Raw genomic sequence first — 20,730 nt, forward strand, 5'->3', positions numbered from 1 at the left:
ACTCTACCACTGAGCTAAATCCCCAGCCCCTTGGCTCTGCTTTTTAAATCTCAGTCTTGCTGTTGTATGCAGCCCTAGGTGTTTCATTGTCATCGGCCATTCTCTTCCTTTAAGCAGTAGATTCTGGTGGCGATTGGCTGTGTTCACCTCCTTATTGTGTATGTTGTGCTGTATGGGCATACAGGTTTCTCTCAGAGATGTTTTCCAGCCACCCTTTATGTCTGCTAGCTAAGCCAGGAAGTAAGCTAACACTACAGCATATTGAGTCCACTGCAGACTTCTGGGGTATTGGCTTCCCGTTGACTCAGTGGCCATCAAAGAAGGGTCCTGATCCTCAAGGGCATTAGGCTAAGGCCATAGGTCCTGCTGGCCTTGGCTGGATTGCCTCCTCCTTGGCACCTTTAGCCTTTCTAAAAGGAAGTGCAAAATGAGAGCAGAAAGGGTTAAGGGACTAACCAGAAACCAGCCCTAGAAAGGAGGCTCTGTCCCTCTGGTTACCTTCTGTTGGAAACTCCAGGTGACCAGCCCATGTGGAGGTTGGGATGGGGAGGAGGAATCTCGAAGGGTGTGACTGTCAGGCTAGGGCTGGCAGGAGCTGTTGTGGGAGGATCTCACACTCCCTATACTGTTCCCAAAACCGGGGTTGTGTGAGTTCACGTTGCTACAGCAGCAGAGTGCAGAATGTGCCGTTGCCTTGACAACACTGAGGTTGGCTAGGCTCTTTAACCATCTTGTGTGTGAGAATAACACTCCATCATGCATGTCTGTATGTATGTTTCTCTGTGTGTGCCTGAGTGCGTGTGTATAGGTTTGTGCCTCTGTGTGCATGCCAAACAGATGTCTCTGTGTACCCATGTGTGTCTGCCTGTGTTTGTGCACTGCATGTGTGTGCATGCATACACATTGGCAGAGGGTGTCTGGGCTCTACTGACACACCCCACCTCCACTGTGTCCAGCTTGCTTTAGGAAATCAACCTGGAGTTCCAGCCCACCTGGGTTCTGTGCCTTTAAGGAGTTTGTGTGTGTGTGTGTGTGTGTGTGTGTGTGTGTGTGTGTGTGTGTGTGTGTGTGTGCTGCCCTTTGCACTGGTGGGGGTGTCTTGCCTTGTTAGAGGCTGCAATGTTTGAACCAAGGTACTTCCTCTTGGAAGAGCATTTCCACGACACCGAGTCTCAGACTGGTGATTGTGGATTTAGCTAGTTTTAGCCACTGCTTGGGCATGAGAGGGAGGCAGCCTCTGTTCCTCTCTCCGTGTCTGAAGGGTGCTATCCCAGTTAGTGAGGAACACTGGGTTTCTAAAGCCTGAACACCCTGTCCGTACACATCCATGGCCTTCCTTTGCTGTCACTTCCCTCGGTTAGCCTGACAGACCCCTAGGGACCACAATCATAACTTCTGTTCTTGTTCATGCTGGGAGGAGCTGCCGGAGCCTGGAAGACAAGTAGCCAGTGCAGGCTTTGAGTGCGTGCTCCCTGAAGTGGCTACATACAGGCTCTGGGCTGGGATTGTCCTAACACGTCACCACCATGTTATCAAGATGCTGAGGCCGCATGGGGAAGGCAGATCGCATGTGGAAAGTCAGAAGGGAGGCCCAGGCTACAGGGGAGGAGGACCTGGGCTTAGCTACCATTTTATTGTGCCTTTTCCCTTGAGACATGTTAGTTCTCAGTGGAGCCAGCTCCCCGGGCATACAGCTGGGACTGCTCCAGGAGCCACAGCTGATTTCTTGTGATAAGTTTCAGATTGATCCCACCCCAGGGTAGGACACAGGCAGGTTTGGGTGCCTTTTTTTGTTCCATGTTCCTGTGACTTTCAAATGGGTCCCCACTCACTGCACAATGGCAGCAGGCAGATTAGCCCAGATGACGTCTTCCTGATACCACCGGCTTAGACGTGTGAGAACTGAGCTCAATGTGTGTACGAGCTCCTCATCCCTGGAACCCCTACCGTGCGTGCGTGCCTCTGTGTGTGTGTGCCTCTGTGTGTGCGTGTGTGCACATGCGTGCATCTTGATAACCCTAGAAGCTGGAAGAAGTAGCCTGTGATGAGATTCTAGGCTTCTGCTATGCCAAGCAACTTGCCTTGCTGGTCAGCAGCTCAGCTAGGGTTGGGAGATGTCTCTCCAGCTCTGAAGACCCTTTGGCCGCCCCCACCCCACTCCACCCCCCACTGCTCAGCAGCCCTGAACTTCTGCCCAGGACTCATTCCCAGAGGACATGCCAACCCACTCCAGGCCTCTAGCCCTTTGGTCTGTGCCTGTGAGCGAGACGCCTTAGAAATAGATGTCTTCCCAGAGTGGGGGGAACATGGGTAGGATGGAGTTTCCGGATGAGCCCTGCCTCCTGTCTGTGTAGTTTTTGTCTCTGCTTTTCCAGTGCTAGGGTTACAAATGTAGGCCCCCATGCCTGGTGTTTTAAGTGGGTTCTGGGCTCGAACTCAGGCTCTTGGACTTGCAAAGCAAGCACTTTATCTACAGAGCTGTCTCCCTAGTTCCACTCAAGTCCTGGGGGTTTGTCTTGTTTTGCTTGTTTTGAGGTAGGTCTTACAATGTAGCTCAGATTGACCTCAAACTTGTAGTCCTCCCATGCATTACCACTTCTGGTCTTGTCAGTGCAGAAGGATGAAGCCAGAGAGTACTAACGTCTGCCTTTCTCTGGTCTGAGAAGAGAGCTAGGCTTCCCACAAGTAGCAGCACCCCAGGGTGACGTGTTCCACTTCCTCTTGTTTTTGGCCATTCCCAGGGGTATGGAGCGCTGCTGCTCTTATTGGTTGATCGATGCATCTTCCACACACACACCAAGCCCCCATGGCCTTTGTCCCCACGTAAGCAGCAGACTTGCTGAGTAAGTCATGTGACTGGTGTTTCCTTTCTGTACCTTGCTGCTGCTGCAGTTGTTAGACAGTGGTGACTGGACTGTCGGCCCCAGGCCCTGGGCTGCTGGGCTGGCTGAGCCACTGTGCTCTGGTGTAGAGCCTGTCCTCCAGGACAGAGAACTGGCTTTCTCTGAGTGAAGGCCGAGGATGACTGCCCACCCGCCTTCCATTTAATTCTACTGAAGCCCCTCCCCATTTTTAATTGAAAAGCCTGTGGAAAGGCACCCCGGATAATTAGTTTCCCACTGTGAAAGAGAAAATAAAGCTGGAATTACCAGGCAGCAAGTGAGAAGAGAAAACTTTAATTAGGAGCTTCCCAGTAAATGCTGGAGGACGGCTGGGAGGATTCCAGATGGCTTAAGCCTGCCCTTGTTCAGAACACACTTTGCAGCTGCTAATGGCAAGTAGGAGCAGTGTGGGTGTCTCCCCTCTGAGGGGAAGGGACAGCAGAGCCAGGCAGAGGGTGGCATGGCCCTTCAGAGAAGGACGAATCCGTAAAGGGGAGTCCAGCTGAGAGCTGACCAAGGTGTCACCTCTCCTTGTTCTGTCCAGTTCCCACCCTACTGTCCCTTCCCCTACAGCCCTGGGTCAGGTAGGTGAATAATGCTCGGCTTTTCACATGAATGCAGGGCCTCGTGCTTAGGCTGCGCCGTCTTCCCAGCTGCAGAACCTCTTTACCTTTGGACATCTCAGTGGGTGCTGAGGGAGTGGGAAGTAGCCCGGTACACGCTCCGGTAGGCAGGCTCAGGAAATCGGGCGTTGGCACACAACCTTAGATCTTCCCCAATAAGCCTTTGCAGAGTTCTGGTTTCTTTTTCACTTGAGACAGGGTCTCACATGGCCCAGGCTTCACGTGGATGCCTGACCTTCCTCTCCCCCTCCCATGTGCTGCAATTACAGATGTGTAGCCCCTCGCCTGGTACATCTTTCCCTCATTGTAGTTTATCCCACCGGGATCTCTGTGCCCACCCAACCCCTTTCTGGCTAGGGATCTTATATTGCATTCTCCACCCCTTTCACTTGACCTTGAACTGTCACTCAGTCCTCGTCTCTTGTATCATAGAGATTTGGAGTGTGTGCTGGCTCCCTGTCACCACTTGGGGTTTGTTTCCTGACGTTTGCTCACGATTAGATCAGGTGTGTGTGTCCCTGCTCCTCTGAGTGTCGACTCCCTCTCCTCAGTGATGCCAGTGTAGCCACGTGGGAGGGAGGGGCTGTGCCATGTGCCCTGTGGGAGCTCCCTGCTCTAATAAGCTGGGCTTTGCAGCTGTCTCACCCCCTCACTGAGGGCCCAGGGTTCATAACTGGGGGCTTGTGGTCACATGAGTAAGCCCTAGGGGAAGGCTCCTGAGGGGCTGGTCTTACTCCAGATCCCCTCTTCTGCCAGCCGGCTCTTCTCGTAGGCTGGAACCCTGCCTCCTCCTCCTCCCAGTGCCTGTGCTCCAGCTCATTCTCAGCCTCTAATTACATTGTATTTATTCTGTGAGTTATATTTATCCAGTTATTACTAGAACGGAGTCATGGCTGCTCTTTAATAGTCTATAACTGTAACTGTTGATTCCTCTTAATTATCCTGATGCTCAAATCATCCCAGTTTGGCCCACGGGAGGCCCTTAGGCCATCTCCTCTGTCCTGGATGTGACCCCGTCCTCTCAGAGCTGTTCTTGATGAGAACTACATGTTCCAGCACTCCCACCCTGAACCTGCCAGGTCTCTGAGGGGCCAGGCTGCTGTGGCTGCCCTCCTTTGGTCCTAGACTCTGAGCAAGTGGAGCCCAGTGTGCTCAGTTGGATCCAGCATCAGCATTCATCCCCGGTACTGAAGAAGACACATCTCCTGGGGTTTGCTTGGAGTCCGTTCCCCACCCTTCCAATAGGCTGAAGGCATATATATCAGTGAGGTTTTAATGCTTACCATTTGTGTGTGTGTGTGTGTGTGTGTGTGTGTGTGCGCGCGTGTGTGCGTGTGTGTGCGCGAGGGCACACACACATGCATGCTGCAGTGCTCCTATGGAGGCCAGAGGAACAACTTCTAGAAGGTGGCACCCTCCTTCCACCATGTGGATTCAGGGAATTGAACTCAGGTGGTCGGGCTTACAGACAAGTACCTTTCCTACTGAACCATCTCTCCAGCTTGAGAGTTTTGTTTTTTTTTTTCCCCCCGGAGCTGGGGACCGAACCCAGAGCCTTGCGCTTCCTAGGTAAGCGCTCTACCACTGAGCTAAATCCCCAGCCGAGAGTTTTGTTTTTTAAAAGAAAAATCCTGACTTTAAAATTCTGCTACCCGTTTGTAATAACTATGCACAGAACTCATGTTTACCTCCCAGCTCAATTCAGTGCAGAATGTAGCAGCGTTCGTGAGCACTGCATTTTGTAGAGATCTGTGCCGTCCTCTCTGAGACTGACTTAAAGGGGCAAGGGCAAGTCGGCTTTTCTTCTGTGATCGGGTAAGGAGCCCTTAGACATTTCAGCTATAATCTCTAGATGATTTTATCCCGAACACTTCCTCAGAGTTACACGTTCAAAAGTATATGTGGCTCTGTAACAATTATAATTGCAATGAACCTGCTGGACCATGTGGGGTCTTTGTTTGTTTGTCTTTGGGTTTTTTTTTGTGTGTGTGTGTGTGTGTGTGTGTTTGTTGTTGTTGTTTGCTTGCTTGCTTTTTGACAGACTCTCACCGTGTACCCCAGGCTTGCCTCAAACTTGTAATCCTCCTGCCTCCACCTTCCAAGTGTGCTGGGATTACATGCACATCCCACAGTGCCCAATCTGTGCTGTGCTGGGGACAGAACTCAGAGTCTTTAGGTCCTAGACAGCACTGTACCCACTGAGCGTGTCCCAGCCTAAAACTAAACACTTCTAGTTTTACATTTATTTTATGTGTGTGAGTGTTTTGCCTGCATGCGTGTTTGTGAACCAAAAAGTGGTATTGTGCACCACGTGTATCTGATATCCACGGAGGCTAGAAGATCCCCTAGAACTGGAGTTATGGGTGGTTGTGAACTGCCATGTGGGTGCTGGGACCAGGGTCCTCTGTAAGAGTAGAACGTATCCTGAACTTTCCAGCCCAGCACTGGGCATTTTCAAGTTTGACTACATGGGAAGCCATTGCTAGCCAGAGCCAATTCTGACCATAGTAGACCATTCTCACATTAGAAGCAAGATGGCTCAGTGGGTACAGGGTCTTGCCACCAAGCCGACAGCCTGAGCTCAATCCCAAGAACCTAGTTGGTAGAAGGAGAGAGCCAACTCTGAAAAGTTATTCTTTGACCTACACACACACACACACACACACACACACACACACACACACACGAAAAACGTGTTAAGAAAAAGTATTAGTGAGGCCAGACAGAATCTGAATTTGAATCTCCATCACCCAGTTACAACCCAGGCATGGTAGTGTGTGCCTGTAACTTCAACGCTGGCTTGTGTGTGTGTGTCTGTGTCTCTGTGTATATGTTGTGTGTATGTGCGTGTGTATGTGTGCATGAGTGTGTGTGTGTGCATGAGTGTGTCTGTGTCTCTGTGTATGTTGTGTGTATGTGTGTGTATGTGTGCATGAGTGTGTGTGTCTGTGTCTCTGTGTGTATGTTGTGTGTGTGCATGAGTGTGTGTGTGTATATGTGTGTCTGTGTGTCTGTGTCTCTGTATGTTGTGTGCATGTGCGTGTGTATGTGTGCATGAGTGTGTGTCTGTGTCTCTGTCTCTGTGTGTATGTTGTGTGTATGTGCATGAGTGTGTGTGTGTGTATATGTGTGTCTGTGTCTCTGTATGTTGTGTGTATGTGCATGTGTATGTGTGCATGAGTGTGTGTATGTATGTGTGTGTGTGTCTGTGTCTGTGTGTGTATGTTGTATGTATGTGTGTGTGTGCATGAGTGTGTATGTCTGTGTGTCTGTCTGTGTGTATGTTGTATGTATGTGTGTGCATATAGGCAAATACCTGGAATCATTGCTCAGTGAGAGAGTCTGCCTCAAAAAAATAGGATTTTTATCACCAAGTGTGATAGGGCAAGACATCCCGCATTAACTTCTGGCCTCCACACATGCACACACAGCACAGGCGAGTGCAACTCCCAGCCCGTGTCCCCAGCCCTGCATACACTGCACACTGATGAGCAGAGACAGCTGGGGCAGAATTTTACATCTGCTTATGGAGGAGTGAAGAGGAGGCCGCTCCTGGGTGCGCTGGTGGTGTTCAGAATGGCAGCAGAAGCACCTCTATACTGAGACACTGCACAAGCCTTTTCCGGGAAAGGCCCCCAAAAGATGAGGGAGCTGTCAGGCTTGCTGATTATCCTTTATGTTGCCCTCTCCTGGGCAGCCAGGTGGCTGGCCTCCTCTGTCCCGCCAAAGCGAGGAGAAGATAATTAATTGTACCTTAGGCCTTGCTCACCAGGGCCGGAAGGGCGGATGGGCTGGAGTGCAAGGGGGAGCTCATTAGTAAGGTTTGAGTAGGTGATGGAATGGTTTCCAGCTCTAAGCAGGTTTTCCATGCCCACGGTAGCTGCCTCTCCCCTTCTTAGGGTCTGAACTACATTTGTACGCCAAAGTGAGCCAGGTTACCAGGAAACAGCAGTGCGATTAAAACGCCTTGATTTTATCTTCTGGTGTTCCTGCCAAGAATAATTGTGTTAGCCTCAGCTCAGCTCCCGGACACACTCTCAGGGGGGGTCAAATGGGCTGCACAGGGCCCTTTCAGAGCCAGCCACTCTGCCCAGCCCTGGCCCCCTAAGTCCAGCCTTCTTGACTTATCCTTCTGGCCACCTTGCCCTGGGACTTGGGGATATACGTCTGTCACCCACCCCACCCACGTGAAGAGCAGTTCTCCTTACGTTTGCAGATGGCAAGTGTGCTTTGAGGCATAGAGGAGGCAGTTGTGTTCCAACCCTCTCTGGCTCCAACCTGCCACAGCTTAGTCGGTAGAAGACTCTGGTCAGGAGCCTTAAATAGAAGGTGATATTGTATGTGGCAAAGAGCGGGCCAGTCCTGTGTGATCTTAGGACCATAGTAGTCCCAATGGACCACTTTGCTGCTGTCTAGAGAACCCAAGGGTGGCTTTCCACAAGGGCAGCTGTAGTTGTAACTGTCAGCCCTGGGGCTGTAGCCCTAAAGAGGGAAGGGGGGCCCCCGGCTGCCGTCTGTGTCTCTGGCTGCTTGTTGAGGCTGCCGAGCTGCCGAGGGCTGCGCTGGAGGCTGAGGTCCTGTTCCTGGCCCCATCCTTTATTGTCCATGGTTTTGAGTGTTCACAGACTGCAAGCATCCAGTGTTTTCCTCTCTATAATATGGAGGGATGTGTGTGCAGGGCTCTGTTCTCTTTCTGACGCCCTGGCTGCCTCCCTAGTGAAAGCTGAAAGCCTTGGCATCTGCGCATCACATTGGCCTGAGGATGGCCAACAGACGCCTCCCACATAGGCACATTCGAGGAGTTGAAGCCCAGCGCTGCCCTTTTCTGTGATTTGGAATGGAGGGTCTTTTCCTGTCAATCACTGAGGTCAAAAGGGCAATTTAAACCAAAGGTTTACAACGATGTCACCCTGTCAGGGTTTGCTGCCACACTTCTCAGCCTCCATTGTAAGCCCTTCTTTGTGCCTGTCTCTAGGAGCACCGTGAGCGCACTTGCGGCTTAGAGGTTGCTGACCAAAGTGTCTTAGAGTTTACCCCTCTAGATTATGCAAGGGCTGCATCAGCTATGTACGCCTTCCTTGGGTTTGCTAGGGTGGAGCCAAGGGCTTCTGCCTGAGTTGTAGGGCTCTGCAAGACAGCCACACACCAGGGTCTTTACCTGCCCACTTCCCGTGGGGGTTCTTCACCTGTTGGTTTATGGATACCATCCTGGAGGAGGTGTCCCATGTCCTACCCAGGTAGAAAGCCAGCCCTGCATGGGACTCAGGTAACAGTTGGGACAAATGCTCTTGTTCTTGAAGACTTGTACTTAGGGTCACTAAAGCTGGGAATGCAGCACTCCAGGCTGACGGCCACGCCACCCTGCATAAGCTGTGCCTGACAAAACACCGAGACAGAGGGAATCTGTGTCCTGTGCAGTTTGGCTGACTCCTTTCTCTGCCAAGTCCACTGAACCATCTGTTCTCTTTCCAGATATTGTTCTTGAGTATCTGGAAAGATCCTTAAATATCTTTAATATTTATTTAACTTAATCATTTAAATATCACGTGATTTTTAAAAATTTAATCTTATCCGTAAATATATCTTATCAGAATAAAAAGGCAGGGTCATAGGTTTGAATAGAAAATAGCATATTCTTTAGCAACAAAGTGGGTAATTTTTGTAGCCTACGTATTACCTTGTATGTTCCCCTAGGGCCCTGCCTCAGCTCCTATGTGAGTCCAGAGACCCTGGGTCCTCACCCAGAGCCATGGGTCTTTTGACACGGGCAGCTGCCCAGGCAGGTGGTCAGGAGGTTGAGGTTGAGTTTGTCCTGTGATACAGGACCAGAGGCCCTGCCTCCTGGCCCCAGGCCCTTTAACTCCCAGCCCTGGACATGTCTCCCAGTCCAGAGTCTTCTAGGGATAGATAGCTGTCCTTTGCAGACCCCTAAGTGAGGCCAAGTGTGGCTGTCAACATAAGTGACAAGAAAGACATGTTTGTTGGCCAGGTGAAACAAAGAATGTGGCCCACCCCATCTCAGAAGTGCCAGGCCTCTCTGCCTAGATAGATGGGCTGTTGGAACATAGGAGAGAACTCAGAATGGCACTCAGGTGTGTCAGGCTGTGGGCATAGTGTTCTTTTGCTAGCAATCAGCTAACTGTACTAGGGTGACTTTCTCCCGCACCCCGGCCCCTATGGCCCATCGCCCTGTGACTAGCCTTTCTTTATTCACAGACACTGAATGAATACCCGATCCTTAGTTCTTGTTCTTTCTTTTTACATTTTAATGAGATCCGTTTACAGCTCACCGTTCCCAGTATTATTTTCTGTGGAGTCAAGTCCTTCCGACAAATGTCTTATGATGGGATTCCCAGCAGCCTGCACAGCAGCACCCACAGTCTCCTTCCACCTTCACAGAAGGGCAAACACCTTTGTAAACAAGCTTTGTGAGAGGAGCATCCCAGAGCAGGGAGGTGGTTTGTTAAAGGGCCTTTCTCAGCTCAGACATGCTGTTCACTGAGGAGTTAGGAGTGGCATCTGGGATGACCTCACAGCCTTCTGGAAGACAGGAAGAAGGCTCTGGGGTCCTTAGCTTTGGCTGCACTGGACAGAGTGTACATGATCAATCACACGTCACAAGCAAAGGGAACGTAGCCAGTTTGGGTCTGGTACATATGCTCTGTTTCTAGGCTCTTCCGTGTAGCAGACACGTAACAGAAGATATAACCATGGTAGTGCCATAGGGTGGCCTGTCCTTTGGGCTGTTACTTAATCAACAACAGACTTGTCTTCTGGAAACATAGGGTATGGAAAGAAAACCAAGCGTCAGGCCTTCGTGGTGCCCTTTGAGGGCAGAGGTCAATGTCATGTGGCCCACTGCCTTGAATCTGGATGGCAGTATCCATGAGCTGGGCAGTCAGGAAGAATCCCAGCAGCCCCAGAGGTGACCCAGCCATGTGACATTTCCCCCTAGCCACTGGGGTTTAGAGTATGACATGGCTCAGCTCGCCCACCACCTGTGCTAGGAGTGTGCAGCTCCTGGGCACGCCTGCTCCCCTGTCCGTTTTCCTCTAGGAGGTACCTCTCATACAGCACTGCTGAACTTGACATCTGACTGCTCCGTGCTGTCTGGTATGACTGCCTTGAGCGTGGCATGGCAGAAGCGGTTGAGAGCTGGCAGGCTCGTCTTCTGCGCCACATACAGCCTGAGCTTGTCCCTGAAGGTCTCTCCCAGGAAGCTATAGATGAGGGGATTCAGGCAGCTGTTGGAGAAGGCTGCCAGGTTGACTATGTGGCCTGTCAAGGGGTAGGCATGACGGAAAGACTGCTTGCAGGGAGTGTCCCCTGGCTGCGCCCACTGCAGTAGGTGGACGCTGATGAAGACGTTCTCCGGCAGCCAGCAGATGAAGAAGACAAGGACCACTGCGAAGATCATCCTCAGGGCTTTCTGCCTGCGTGGGCGCAGGCCACGATGCCTGTGGGCCCGGATGAGGGCCCGCACGATGAGGGAATAGCACAGGCCGATGATGGCGAAGGGCACAATGAAGCCCAGCGTGACCTCCAGCCACTGCACCTCCCTGACATCGGCAAAGCAGAAGCAGGCCTCCTCGGTGTGCCGCAGATGCACGGCCGTGAAGGGCACCAGCGTGGCGGACACTGAGGCCATCCAGATGAGGCCACAGCTGAGCCGCGCGTGGTGCTTGGTGCGGAAGAGGCCACAGCGCATGGCTTTGGCCAGCGCCAGGTACCTGTCGAAGCTCATCCAGGTGAGGAAGAAGACGCTGCTGTACATGTTGATCTGCAGGAAGAGGGACATGAAGGTGCAGAGCACGGCGATATCGTAGTACTGCTCGTCCAGGTTGAACACCTCGATCAGGGAGTCGGCCACCAGGATGAGGTCGGCCGCTGCCAGGTTGATGAAGTACAGGTCTGGGATAGTCATCTTCTCCCGGAAGCTGATGTTCACCACCAAGATGAGGATGTTGCCCACAAAGCCGATGGGGAAGAGGAAGATGGTGTAGAGGCAGGAGAGGAAGAGAGCGATCACATATTGCTGATGTTCAGAGAGGTCCCCAGTGAGGTTCCCCGGGGCATCTTCCCGCAGCGCCAGGGACAGGTTGAGGGCCAGAGGGGTGCTGTTGGAAGGGGCTGGCCACACGGGACCTAGGTAGATCTCTACGCCAACATCTTGTGCTGGAGTAGTTGCAGCCATGGCTTCCCGTAGAAGCTTTCAGGACTTGCTGAAAGGGTCACAGAAGTCTGTTTTACGTGACAGCTCCATCTTCACAAAGGTGATTCCCTGGGAAGTGAGCCAGGCATGCGTGAGGCAGGAAGAATCGTCCTGGGAGCCTGTTTGTCTCAGAAAACCAGAAGGGTAGACAGGGCGTCTGGGCTGGTGCCGGGCAGGAACGCCTGCTGCCTGCTTACCTTCTGAGGACCTGTGGAGGCAGACGGGGCAAGACTAAGTAAGCGTCAAGAATCCTGAGCTCCCTGAAGAAGCCAGGTGTAGTGCACGAGTGAGAACAGGGTCTGCCTGGACTCTGGCTTTTGCCATCTTGAAGGGGTGGGTGCCCCTGAGCTGGAACAGAAGAGATGGTCAGGGTAGTGTTCCTTTCTGTCCCCTAAGGGCGCCCACAGTTGGTGGCAGTCTGTGAATCATGGGAGGTGCAGTGGGACCGATCAGATCGAGGGCTCATGAAATACTGTTAATGCGCGGTGAGGGAGTTTGAGGAAAACTACTGTTTGTCGAGACAGGAAGTCTCATTAACTCCAGCAGCTGTTGGGAAGAGACGTGACATGGGAAGGGAAAAACCCAGACTTTCTCAAAGGTAGTCCACAGGATGGGAGCTGCCTTTTCTCTTGCCGTAAGTGGTAAGAGAAATTTTATTCTTTGACTAGAGGTGGTCCGGAGTGTGAGCACCAGGAGTAAACACCTGCCCCCCAAGACTGAAGTAAAGACAAGGGAAGAATAAACACTGTTATTTGAGGACTGGGATGTAGCTCAGTGGTAAAGCATTTACCTGTCACACAAGAGAGCTGTGGGTTCCACCTTTAGTATCTTTCTCTCTTCACATGCGCGCGCGCGCGCGCGCGCGCGCGCGCGCGCACACACACACACACACACACACACACACACACACACACAAATGCATATGTACAGCTGTATTGTTTTCTTCCTGAGACAGGAGCTGGCTGTCCTGGAACTCTGTAGACCAGGCTGGCCTCAAACTCACAGAGATCCCACTGCCTCTGCCTCCTTAATGCTGGGATTAAAGGCGTGTGCCACCCTCGCCCACCTCATAGGCTGGTTTTGACGAAAGGTCTCTCTCTTAGTCCAGGCTGTCCTCAAATTCTCTAAACAGTAGGGAAGATTCCTCGTCCTCCCATCTACTCTGAAGGATGATACAGAAGGATCCCTGGAATACAGGAAGGAGTTTGAGACTATCCTGGCAACAGCCTGAGACCCCAATCTCAAGGAATAAGAAAGAAAGGAGAGAAGAAGGAAGGAAAGCGTTTTTTGTCCTTTTCACGAGTTACTGTGAAATACAGCATTTTTGTCGCTGCAGCCTTGAAGCTGAGTTTTATTTGTCCCTGAGGATGGATCCTAGCCTGCATGACTCTGCATCAGGGTTCTCTGGTGTGACCCAGGTTCTCAGCGGCACTGGCAGTGTCTGGAGACCCTGGGGCGTCACTGTGTGGGAGATGGGTGTTGGCATCTTGTGGGTGGAAGCCAGGAAGGCTACTCAGTGTCCATATTGCCCCCGGCAGTGCCCCAGGCAGTGCAGCTGCCATCCCAGTGCAGGGCAGGACAACACCGTGCTCCTGGAATGGGCTCCAGGGACCACAGCATTTCTGTTGCTTCTCTTGTGGTGATTGTATTTGCTTTTGAGGTGAAGCAAGAGCAAGCCAAAGGTTTAAATTGACTTTTCTCTCCCAAAATACTGCTTCGTTAAAATAAAGGGAAGAAGAAAGGAGGGGCAGCTCATTGCTGTGGCCACATCCTGCCTTGGATGTGTGGGTGTGGGTGGCCAACCCGTCTTTCTCCGAAGTGCCCATCTGAGCCCCATAAGTCAGGTTTTCTGAGTCCAATACAGTGTGGAGGGTTTCCCTTCATTTCCAGTTCCAATCACATACCTGGGCCTGGGACATACTTTAATTTCAGCACAAAAGAACCAGAGGAAAGTGGAGCTCCAAGTTTCAAGGCCAGCCTAGTCTATGTAGTGAATTAGAGGCCAGTCAGGGCTGAAACAATCAAACAAAACCTGAAAATTTAAAAGTACTCACTCAGAATGTGTGAATGATGAGGCTTGGCCACAATCCCTCAGATGGCTTTCTCCCTAGATCTGATCAACTGTTCTGGTGGGTGCATGACAGAAATGACACCCAGGCTTCTGTCCTTGGTCCCAACTGCTGCTCTCTTAATCTAATGATCAATATTAGTATCCTGATTTTCTGTTTTGTGTCCAGATCTGGGGAAACAAGGCTAGGTTTTTGCCAGACTTAGGAGGTCCCTGTCCCTGAAGCAGTTCTAAGCCATTAGGACTCCCTTGGCAGACAAAGAGTGCCAGCATTGTGGTGTTACAGATGTGACCCAAATGTGACCAAGCTCTAGATGGACATGCTGTTGCCTGTGCTTGATCAGAGCCCCGGCCTCACTCATACCTAGCATGCTGTCCCGGGGTGCCTGCTCCACCATTCCCTCCCCACCTTAGCAAGAGGTTCCCAGCCAGATGCAGACCTGGAACCTGGGCCACAAATGTGACTCTTACCTGGGCCATGGAGTCACTGAACCATCTGCTGGAGGTGCTTCTGGAGGTTGCTCACAGGGATTGTCCCTGGACTCGTAGCACCTTGGGGATGGTGCCCAGCAGGGATACAGCAGGAGAGGAAAAGAAGAGTGTCAGGTCTGGAAGGGAGCAGGCTCACCATGCCTGTGGATGCCTGTGGCTGTCCCGCAGTGTCTGGCCCCCTTGGCACAGCGCCTCCTTTATAGACTTCCCAAGCCTACTCACTGGGCTCTGGCCAGCCTCCTTTTAAGGCCAGCATTAACCATTTTTTTGCTGGCAGTTTTTTCCTCCCACATGTAAACAGTGAAAACGGTCCTGTTAGGCATGTATTGTATGGACATTTCCAGGGTGACTGCTGTTTTTCACCCACTGACATAATTATCTTGAAGTGTGAAAGGATTGTAATATTGTTTACCTTTTAGGTAAGAATCCTTCCTCATTTGTGGACGCAATGATACCCTTGGTTATTTCAGCTGGTGCTGGCTTTAAAACTGAACACTGAGTTTCCTCCACCAGCATAGTAGGGCAGCAGTCACACAGCGAATGTAAGCTACAGTTTTCCGAGGGATGCTTGTAGCGGGAAATACAGTCCACAAATAGCAGACATTTTGTTCAGAAGTTAGGAATCAGGTAGGTTTTCTGCTTTAATGTGAGCCGGGGGTAGTGTCCCTCTGCCCAGGGGTCAGGTGAGCCACCACCTGTCTTCTCTCTGTTTCCCGTTCTAGGCCTTGTATAGCCAAGGTTGGGGAGACCAGGGCCCTGGGAGCTGAGCAGCCTTGTGACTTATTGCCATCCCCAAGCATCCCACCTTCCGGTTGTTGGAGTTTCACCCACAACACTGGGGTGGGCTTAGAATTGTTGCCCTGGGGGTGGAGACAAGCATGGGGAACTGGGCTTCACCACATGATCAGACCTCTAACAGCTCTGACCTGAGCCATCCAGTCAAATTATTATGTACTCATGATAATTTAGAGTTCATTGGTCTCGTTTGTACTCTCTTCTTTGTATCTGAGTATGAGTACATGTTCATGTATATATGTATGAATGTGTGTGGTTGCGGAGGTTAGAGACCCTCTGTTAGCTATTGTTGTGTTCACCTTGTTTTTTTAAGGCAGGGTCTCTCATTGGCCTAGAGCTCGCCAATACAGCTAGGCTGGCTGGCAAGAGACCGGCAGGGTTCCCCCTCTTCTCCTTCAGTGCAGACCTCTGTGCTTTTCTCTTGCTGTCTTTTTGATGGTTGGCAGTCTGGGATATTGAGTACATTGAGCTGGCATTTGTGTTCTGAGCATGAACAGTGCATGCTTCTGCTGGCTGAGGACTGCAGAAACCACCCCAGGCTGCTCCCTAAAAGGCAGGCTGTCTGGAGCAGGAAGAAGCAGGTACTGGGTTGCAGAGATGGCTCAGCAGTTAAAATTTGTTGCTCCTGAAGAGGACACAGGTTCGATTCCCAGCACCCATATGGTGGCTCATCATCATCTGTAAATCTGAACCTAGGAGATCCAACTCCCTCTCTCAGACTCTGAGAACCAGGCACACCGGTGGCACACATGCTGATAAGACAGTCATACACATAACATATTTTTATTTATAAAAAATGAAGCAGTTACCTGCATGTAGATAGCTGTGTGTGTGTGTGTGTGTGTGTGTGTGTGTGTGTGTGTGTGTTCTCTAGAAAACATTGATCTTCTTCCCTGTGCCTATGTGTGTGGCAAACACACTTGATGGGTTTCTATAGGATGCTGGCTTAGAATCTTTGAGACAGTATTTTTGGAAATGTACACATCTTTAAGCAGAGTTCCATTAAAAATGAAATTTTTAATGGAAAAATACTAAGTCAGGACCCCTTTGAGCTGTAGAAGCCCTGACTTTTTTGGGAGCAGCAAGGGAAAGAGCCCATTGGTCCTTTAGTATCTTTTGTCCAGCTTACCAAGTCAGGATGGCGTCAACATTAAAAAAAAAAAAAAATGCCTGCAACACCATCCTGAAAGAAACAAATCATGAGAAAACACAGCTTCCTTTTGAATTAAATAAATAAAACAGAAACCCAAGCCTTGAAATAGCCAAGGCGTGCCACTTAAAAATAGCCGCTCCCTTAGAAATCCCACTCTTGCAAGCCAAGCTCAGGTTCCATGGTGCTGGAGCACTGAGAGGCCCTCGCTGCCTTCTGGGTTCCTGCGGAATCCCGCAGATGCTCTGACATCATGCACAGGTGCAGGATTGGCAGGTGAAGTTTTAGGAGAGCATCTTCCACTGAGCCCAGCCTTCCCTTTAATATACATCCTGTCTAGGCTACCACTCCGTTAAGAGACACAACAGAACCCAGGCAGAGGGGATGTCTGCCTTCTGACCTTCGTAGGTTTTCATATGGGTAAGGGATGAGAGAGGCCTTGAAGATTCTGTCAGCGCAGTGGTGAGGGCTTCCTCTTTACTCTCCCATAACAGAGTCTCAGGATCCCTCCCTCAGAGCAAGGCTACCTCTGGGCTTGGCTTCTTGAAGGAGGACAGAACCCGAGGGATACAGCATGAACATTTGCAAGTGAAGACAGGGCCAGTGGCTAAGTCTGGACCAGGGTCCTTGTCCTCGTACCAGCCTGCTCATGTCCTTCCCGATCTGCTTGCCCCCTCGTGCGTTTGATGTCTGTGTGGGTTTGGCAATATATGTTTGGTACATAAGTCTACAGTTGTTTATAATGGTGCTGTGTTTGAAGTTCCTACACTGGCTGGTGTAGCATGGCAGGCAGGACTCGGGCTGCCCAGTTCACATCACACGTATGACTCGAGGCTAAAGGGAAAGACTGGAGAGGAAGTTCAGTGTGACAGGCCACACCTGTTCCAGATACAGACAGTATTGGATCGTCTATAGGGAGCAGATGCTGTCATGTAAAGCCTTCATGAGCCCTCACAGGAGCTCTTCAGCACATAGCCCAGTCATGCTTCAAAGCCCCTGGTATCAGGATCCAGAGTGCCATCAGGGATCGTCCCGCCAGTCATGGAGACACACACACACACACACACACACACACACACACACACACACCCCACTTATATTTCTCTCTCTTGGTCTTCTTGCCTCTTCCACAGCACAGACCAGCCCCAGCACCTCATGGGTCTAGGGTCACCTCTTGCCTGACAGTCAGAGTCCTTGGGGGACATGACCCCAGAGTCTGAGCATGGCCAGTGTGCAGCATCGCTCAGCTCCTTCCTTCCTACTCCTCGGTGGTCATCTGGAGCATGGGTGCGACATAAGACAGCCCCCTGCAAAGGCCTTTTGACATTGTAATTGTCTACAAGTGTGTTTGGTACATTCATAGCTATTCCGGGACATACGTGGCCCATGGTTGCAGATTGGACACACAGATGTTCTGCTTTCTTGGGAGTGAGGCAGGTAGCTTCCTTTCATCAGTGAGGCCACCCCACCTCTTAGACAGTTGGTCTTCCTTGGGTCCCAACTGGGGAGACACTCTGACAATCAGAAGCGTTTGTAGGATTGCTCCCATGATTTGCTTTGACCCTGAAGTGACAAGTAATGTGTTTTGGAAAGACACAGCACAAAGCTTGGAGAAAATTGCCCATGCGTTCCACTCTACAACATTTATGCATTTTGTGTATGTGTGTTTGTATATTTGTATGCTTGTGTGTATGGAGGCCACAGGCCTATGCCCAGTGTTTCCCTCCGTCACTGGCCAGCTTATTTTTTGAGATGGGATTTCTCAGTGAACCCAGAGTTTGCTGATTCAGCTAGGGCGACCAGCAGTGAGTTCCACACATCCTCCTGTCTCCACCCCTGGCACTGGGATTATAGGTCTGTGACACTGCACACAGCTCTTTATATGGATGCTGGGAATCTGAAGCCGGGTTCTCCTGCACTGTTACCAGCGTTCCCTCAGGCCCAGTTTGTGTATTTTCCTCTAGTTTTCCAGACTCGGGAGTCAGAGAGCTCTGGACAATTACTATTCAACTTAAATATGTAAGTGTTTAGTAGGGTGAGAGGCGGGCATCTTCTTCATAAAGAAAGAGCCAAAGTCGGGGAGGCCAAGCACTTGCCTGGGTCCCAGGGCAGTGAGGAGACGTTCAGTCAGGGCCAGCTCTCCTGGGCCATTGACTGACCGTGGAAGACCAGAGCTGAGCTGGTCTCACTGTGCCGTCTGCCCATTCTGGCTTGGGAAGGCTGTGACTCAGCCTCCCTGACTCCTGAGCCTTTTCTCATCTTAGGAGGTGGTGGCTGGGAAACGCACACCTTGAGAGAGGCACCCTCATCCAGGTCCCAGAGCAGCCTGGCCTGGGACCATGGGAGTGGGCATGTCGGCCCTAGGTGCATCGAGTGCTGTGGTCCTGGCCCTGGGAAGTACAGGGGGCTTCCTACAGACAGACGTCCTGGGGTACACTACGGGAGCCGGCTAGGTCTTCCTGGGACTGTTCCCAGAAAAGCCAGTTCTGTGGCCTTATCTTCCAATGTGGGAAGGAATTTACAGCCCTAGGAGAGTGTCATAGCCCTGCCCTGCAGCTGCCCCCTCCCCTCCCCCTCCCCCTCCCCCTCCCCTCCAGCCCGTGTGCCCGTAGGGAAAATTTCAGTAGCTTCACAGTGTTGACAGCTGGGCCTCTTTCACGGTTGCTGGGAGCATTCTGGTTGCTTCCTTTGATTCCTGGAGAGTGTTGGCAACCAAAAGTGAGTGTGTCCAGCTCAGAGTGCAGATGGGGGGAGTGGGGTGAGTACCATTCAGGGAGGCCACTGACACCAGGGAGTGGTGATGGAGTGAGGCTCTGGGGGGAGTGGCAGAGATGGGTCCTCTTCTTAGCCAGGAGAGCCTTGGGGTCCACAGGACACTCTCCCCACTCACGATCAGTTCCAAGTTTCCTTTTCCACACTGAGATTTCCTTCTCCCTTGCCCTGGGTCGGAGTACTCAGAACTGCATTGTGAGGTGTCCCCTTTGCTCTCTTTTGTTCTACATCTTCCTCTTGGTTCCTTGCTTGTAGGAATTATCAGGAAGTTATGATATAGTGGATATAGAGGCGGGTCAAGAGACAGACAGACAGAATCCAGTGGGTATAACCCTATCTAAGGCCTGCTGTAGGGACTTTGGCTCAGCATCTTACCCACAGGGCCCTGGTGCAGCCTTTTGTTGCTCCAGCACTAGAGTCCCTCCCCTAGTCACTAGAACCACTCCCCTAATCATCGGAGCCCCTTCCCTAATCACTGGAGCCCCTCCCTAATCACGGGAGCCCCTCCCCTAATCACTAGAGCGCCCCTTCCCTAATCACGGGAGCCCCTTCCCTAATCACTGGAGCCCCTTCCCTAATCACGGGAGCCCCTCCCTAATCACGGGAGCCCCTCCCCTAATCACTAGAGCGCCCCTCCCATCACTGGAACCACTCCCCTAGTCACTGGAGCCCCTCCCCTAATCAGATTTCAGTAGTTTTAATTGTTTGCCCTCTTCAACTGCATTTTTGTTGTTCTATTGTTTTTTTTTTTTTTTTTTTGGTTCTTTTTTTTTTGGAGCTGGGGACCGAACCCAGGGCCTTGCGCTTCCTAGGTAAGCGCTCTACCACTGAGCTAAATCCCCAGCCCCTGTTATTTGTTTTGTATTAAAGACAGGCTCTTCATATGTAGCCCAGGCTGGCCCTGGACTCTGGATCCTTTTGGCTGAGCCTACTGAGTACTGGGATCACAGACATGCACCACCACACCCAGCTTAGTGCCCTTTTAAAGCACAAAAGTCCAGTTCTGAAGGAGTGCATGTGAGTAAAGTACTTGTAAGGAAAACCTGAAGGTTTTGTTGTTGTTGTTTGTTTTTTTTTAAACCTGAGTTTAATCCCCAGAACTCATGTATAAAAAAAGAGGTGTGGCCAGGAGAGGGCTCAGCAGGCAAAAACATTTGCCTCCAATCCTGAAGATCTGAGTTAAATCCCTGGACCCTCAGGATAGAAAGAGAGAACCAACTTCTTCAAGTTTTCCTCATACCTTCACATGTATGTTATGTGTGCATGTGTAAAATAAATATGTAAGTAAATAATATGAATATAGTTGTTTTTTGCTTGCATGCATAGCTGTGTGTCACATGTGTGCAGTGCCTGAAGAGACCAGAAGAGGGTGTTGGCTCCCCTAGGACTCCCCTCATGACCCTAGACAGGGTTTCTCTTTGTGTGGTCCTGGCTACCTTGGTACTCACTCTGTAGACTAGACTGGCCTTGAACTCAGAGCTTCACCTGCCTCTGCCTCCCGGGTGCTGGGATTAAAAGTGTGCGCCAGCACTGCCCTGTCGCCTGGAACTTTTAAAGTCAGGTGTGGCGGCTTACAGTCTAGTCCAGTGCTGAGGAGGAACAGAGGGAGGATCCCTTGGGCTCACTGGCCAACCAGCCTACCCTAATGGCTGAATTCCAGGGGCAAAAAGAGCAGTGGGCTGGAGAGATGGCTCAGAGGTTAAGAGCTGCTCTTTCTGGGAACCTGGGTTCAATTC

The 20,730-nt window shown here is 51.2% G+C and overlaps 2 protein-coding genes across 8 annotated transcripts in view; one reads left to right on the plus strand and one right to left on the minus strand.

Annotated features, from left to right (window-relative positions):
* Chlsn (cholesin) overlaps positions 1-20,730 on the plus strand; it is a 103,234-nt gene that overhangs the window by 21,602 nt on the left and 60,902 nt on the right.
* Positions 9,748-14,450, minus strand: Gper1 (G protein-coupled estrogen receptor 1). Of its 3 annotated transcripts, none has more exons than XM_087577656.1 (3): positions 14,257-14,450; positions 13,622-13,749; positions 9,748-11,925 (listed from the first exon to the last, which is right to left on the minus strand). In XM_087577656.1, the coding sequence occupies exon 3, from the start codon at positions 11,697-11,699 to the stop codon at positions 10,572-10,574; it is 1,128 nt and encodes a 375-aa protein (XP_087433782.1). In that variant the 5' UTR covers positions 11,700-11,925; positions 13,622-13,749; positions 14,257-14,450; the 3' UTR covers positions 9,748-10,571.

Source organism: Rattus norvegicus, chromosome 12, assembly GCF_021556685.1.
Source record: "Rattus norvegicus strain SHRSP/BbbUtx chromosome 12, alternate assembly SHRSP_T2T, whole genome shotgun sequence".
Taxonomy (NCBI): domain Eukaryota; kingdom Metazoa; phylum Chordata; class Mammalia; order Rodentia; family Muridae; genus Rattus; species Rattus norvegicus.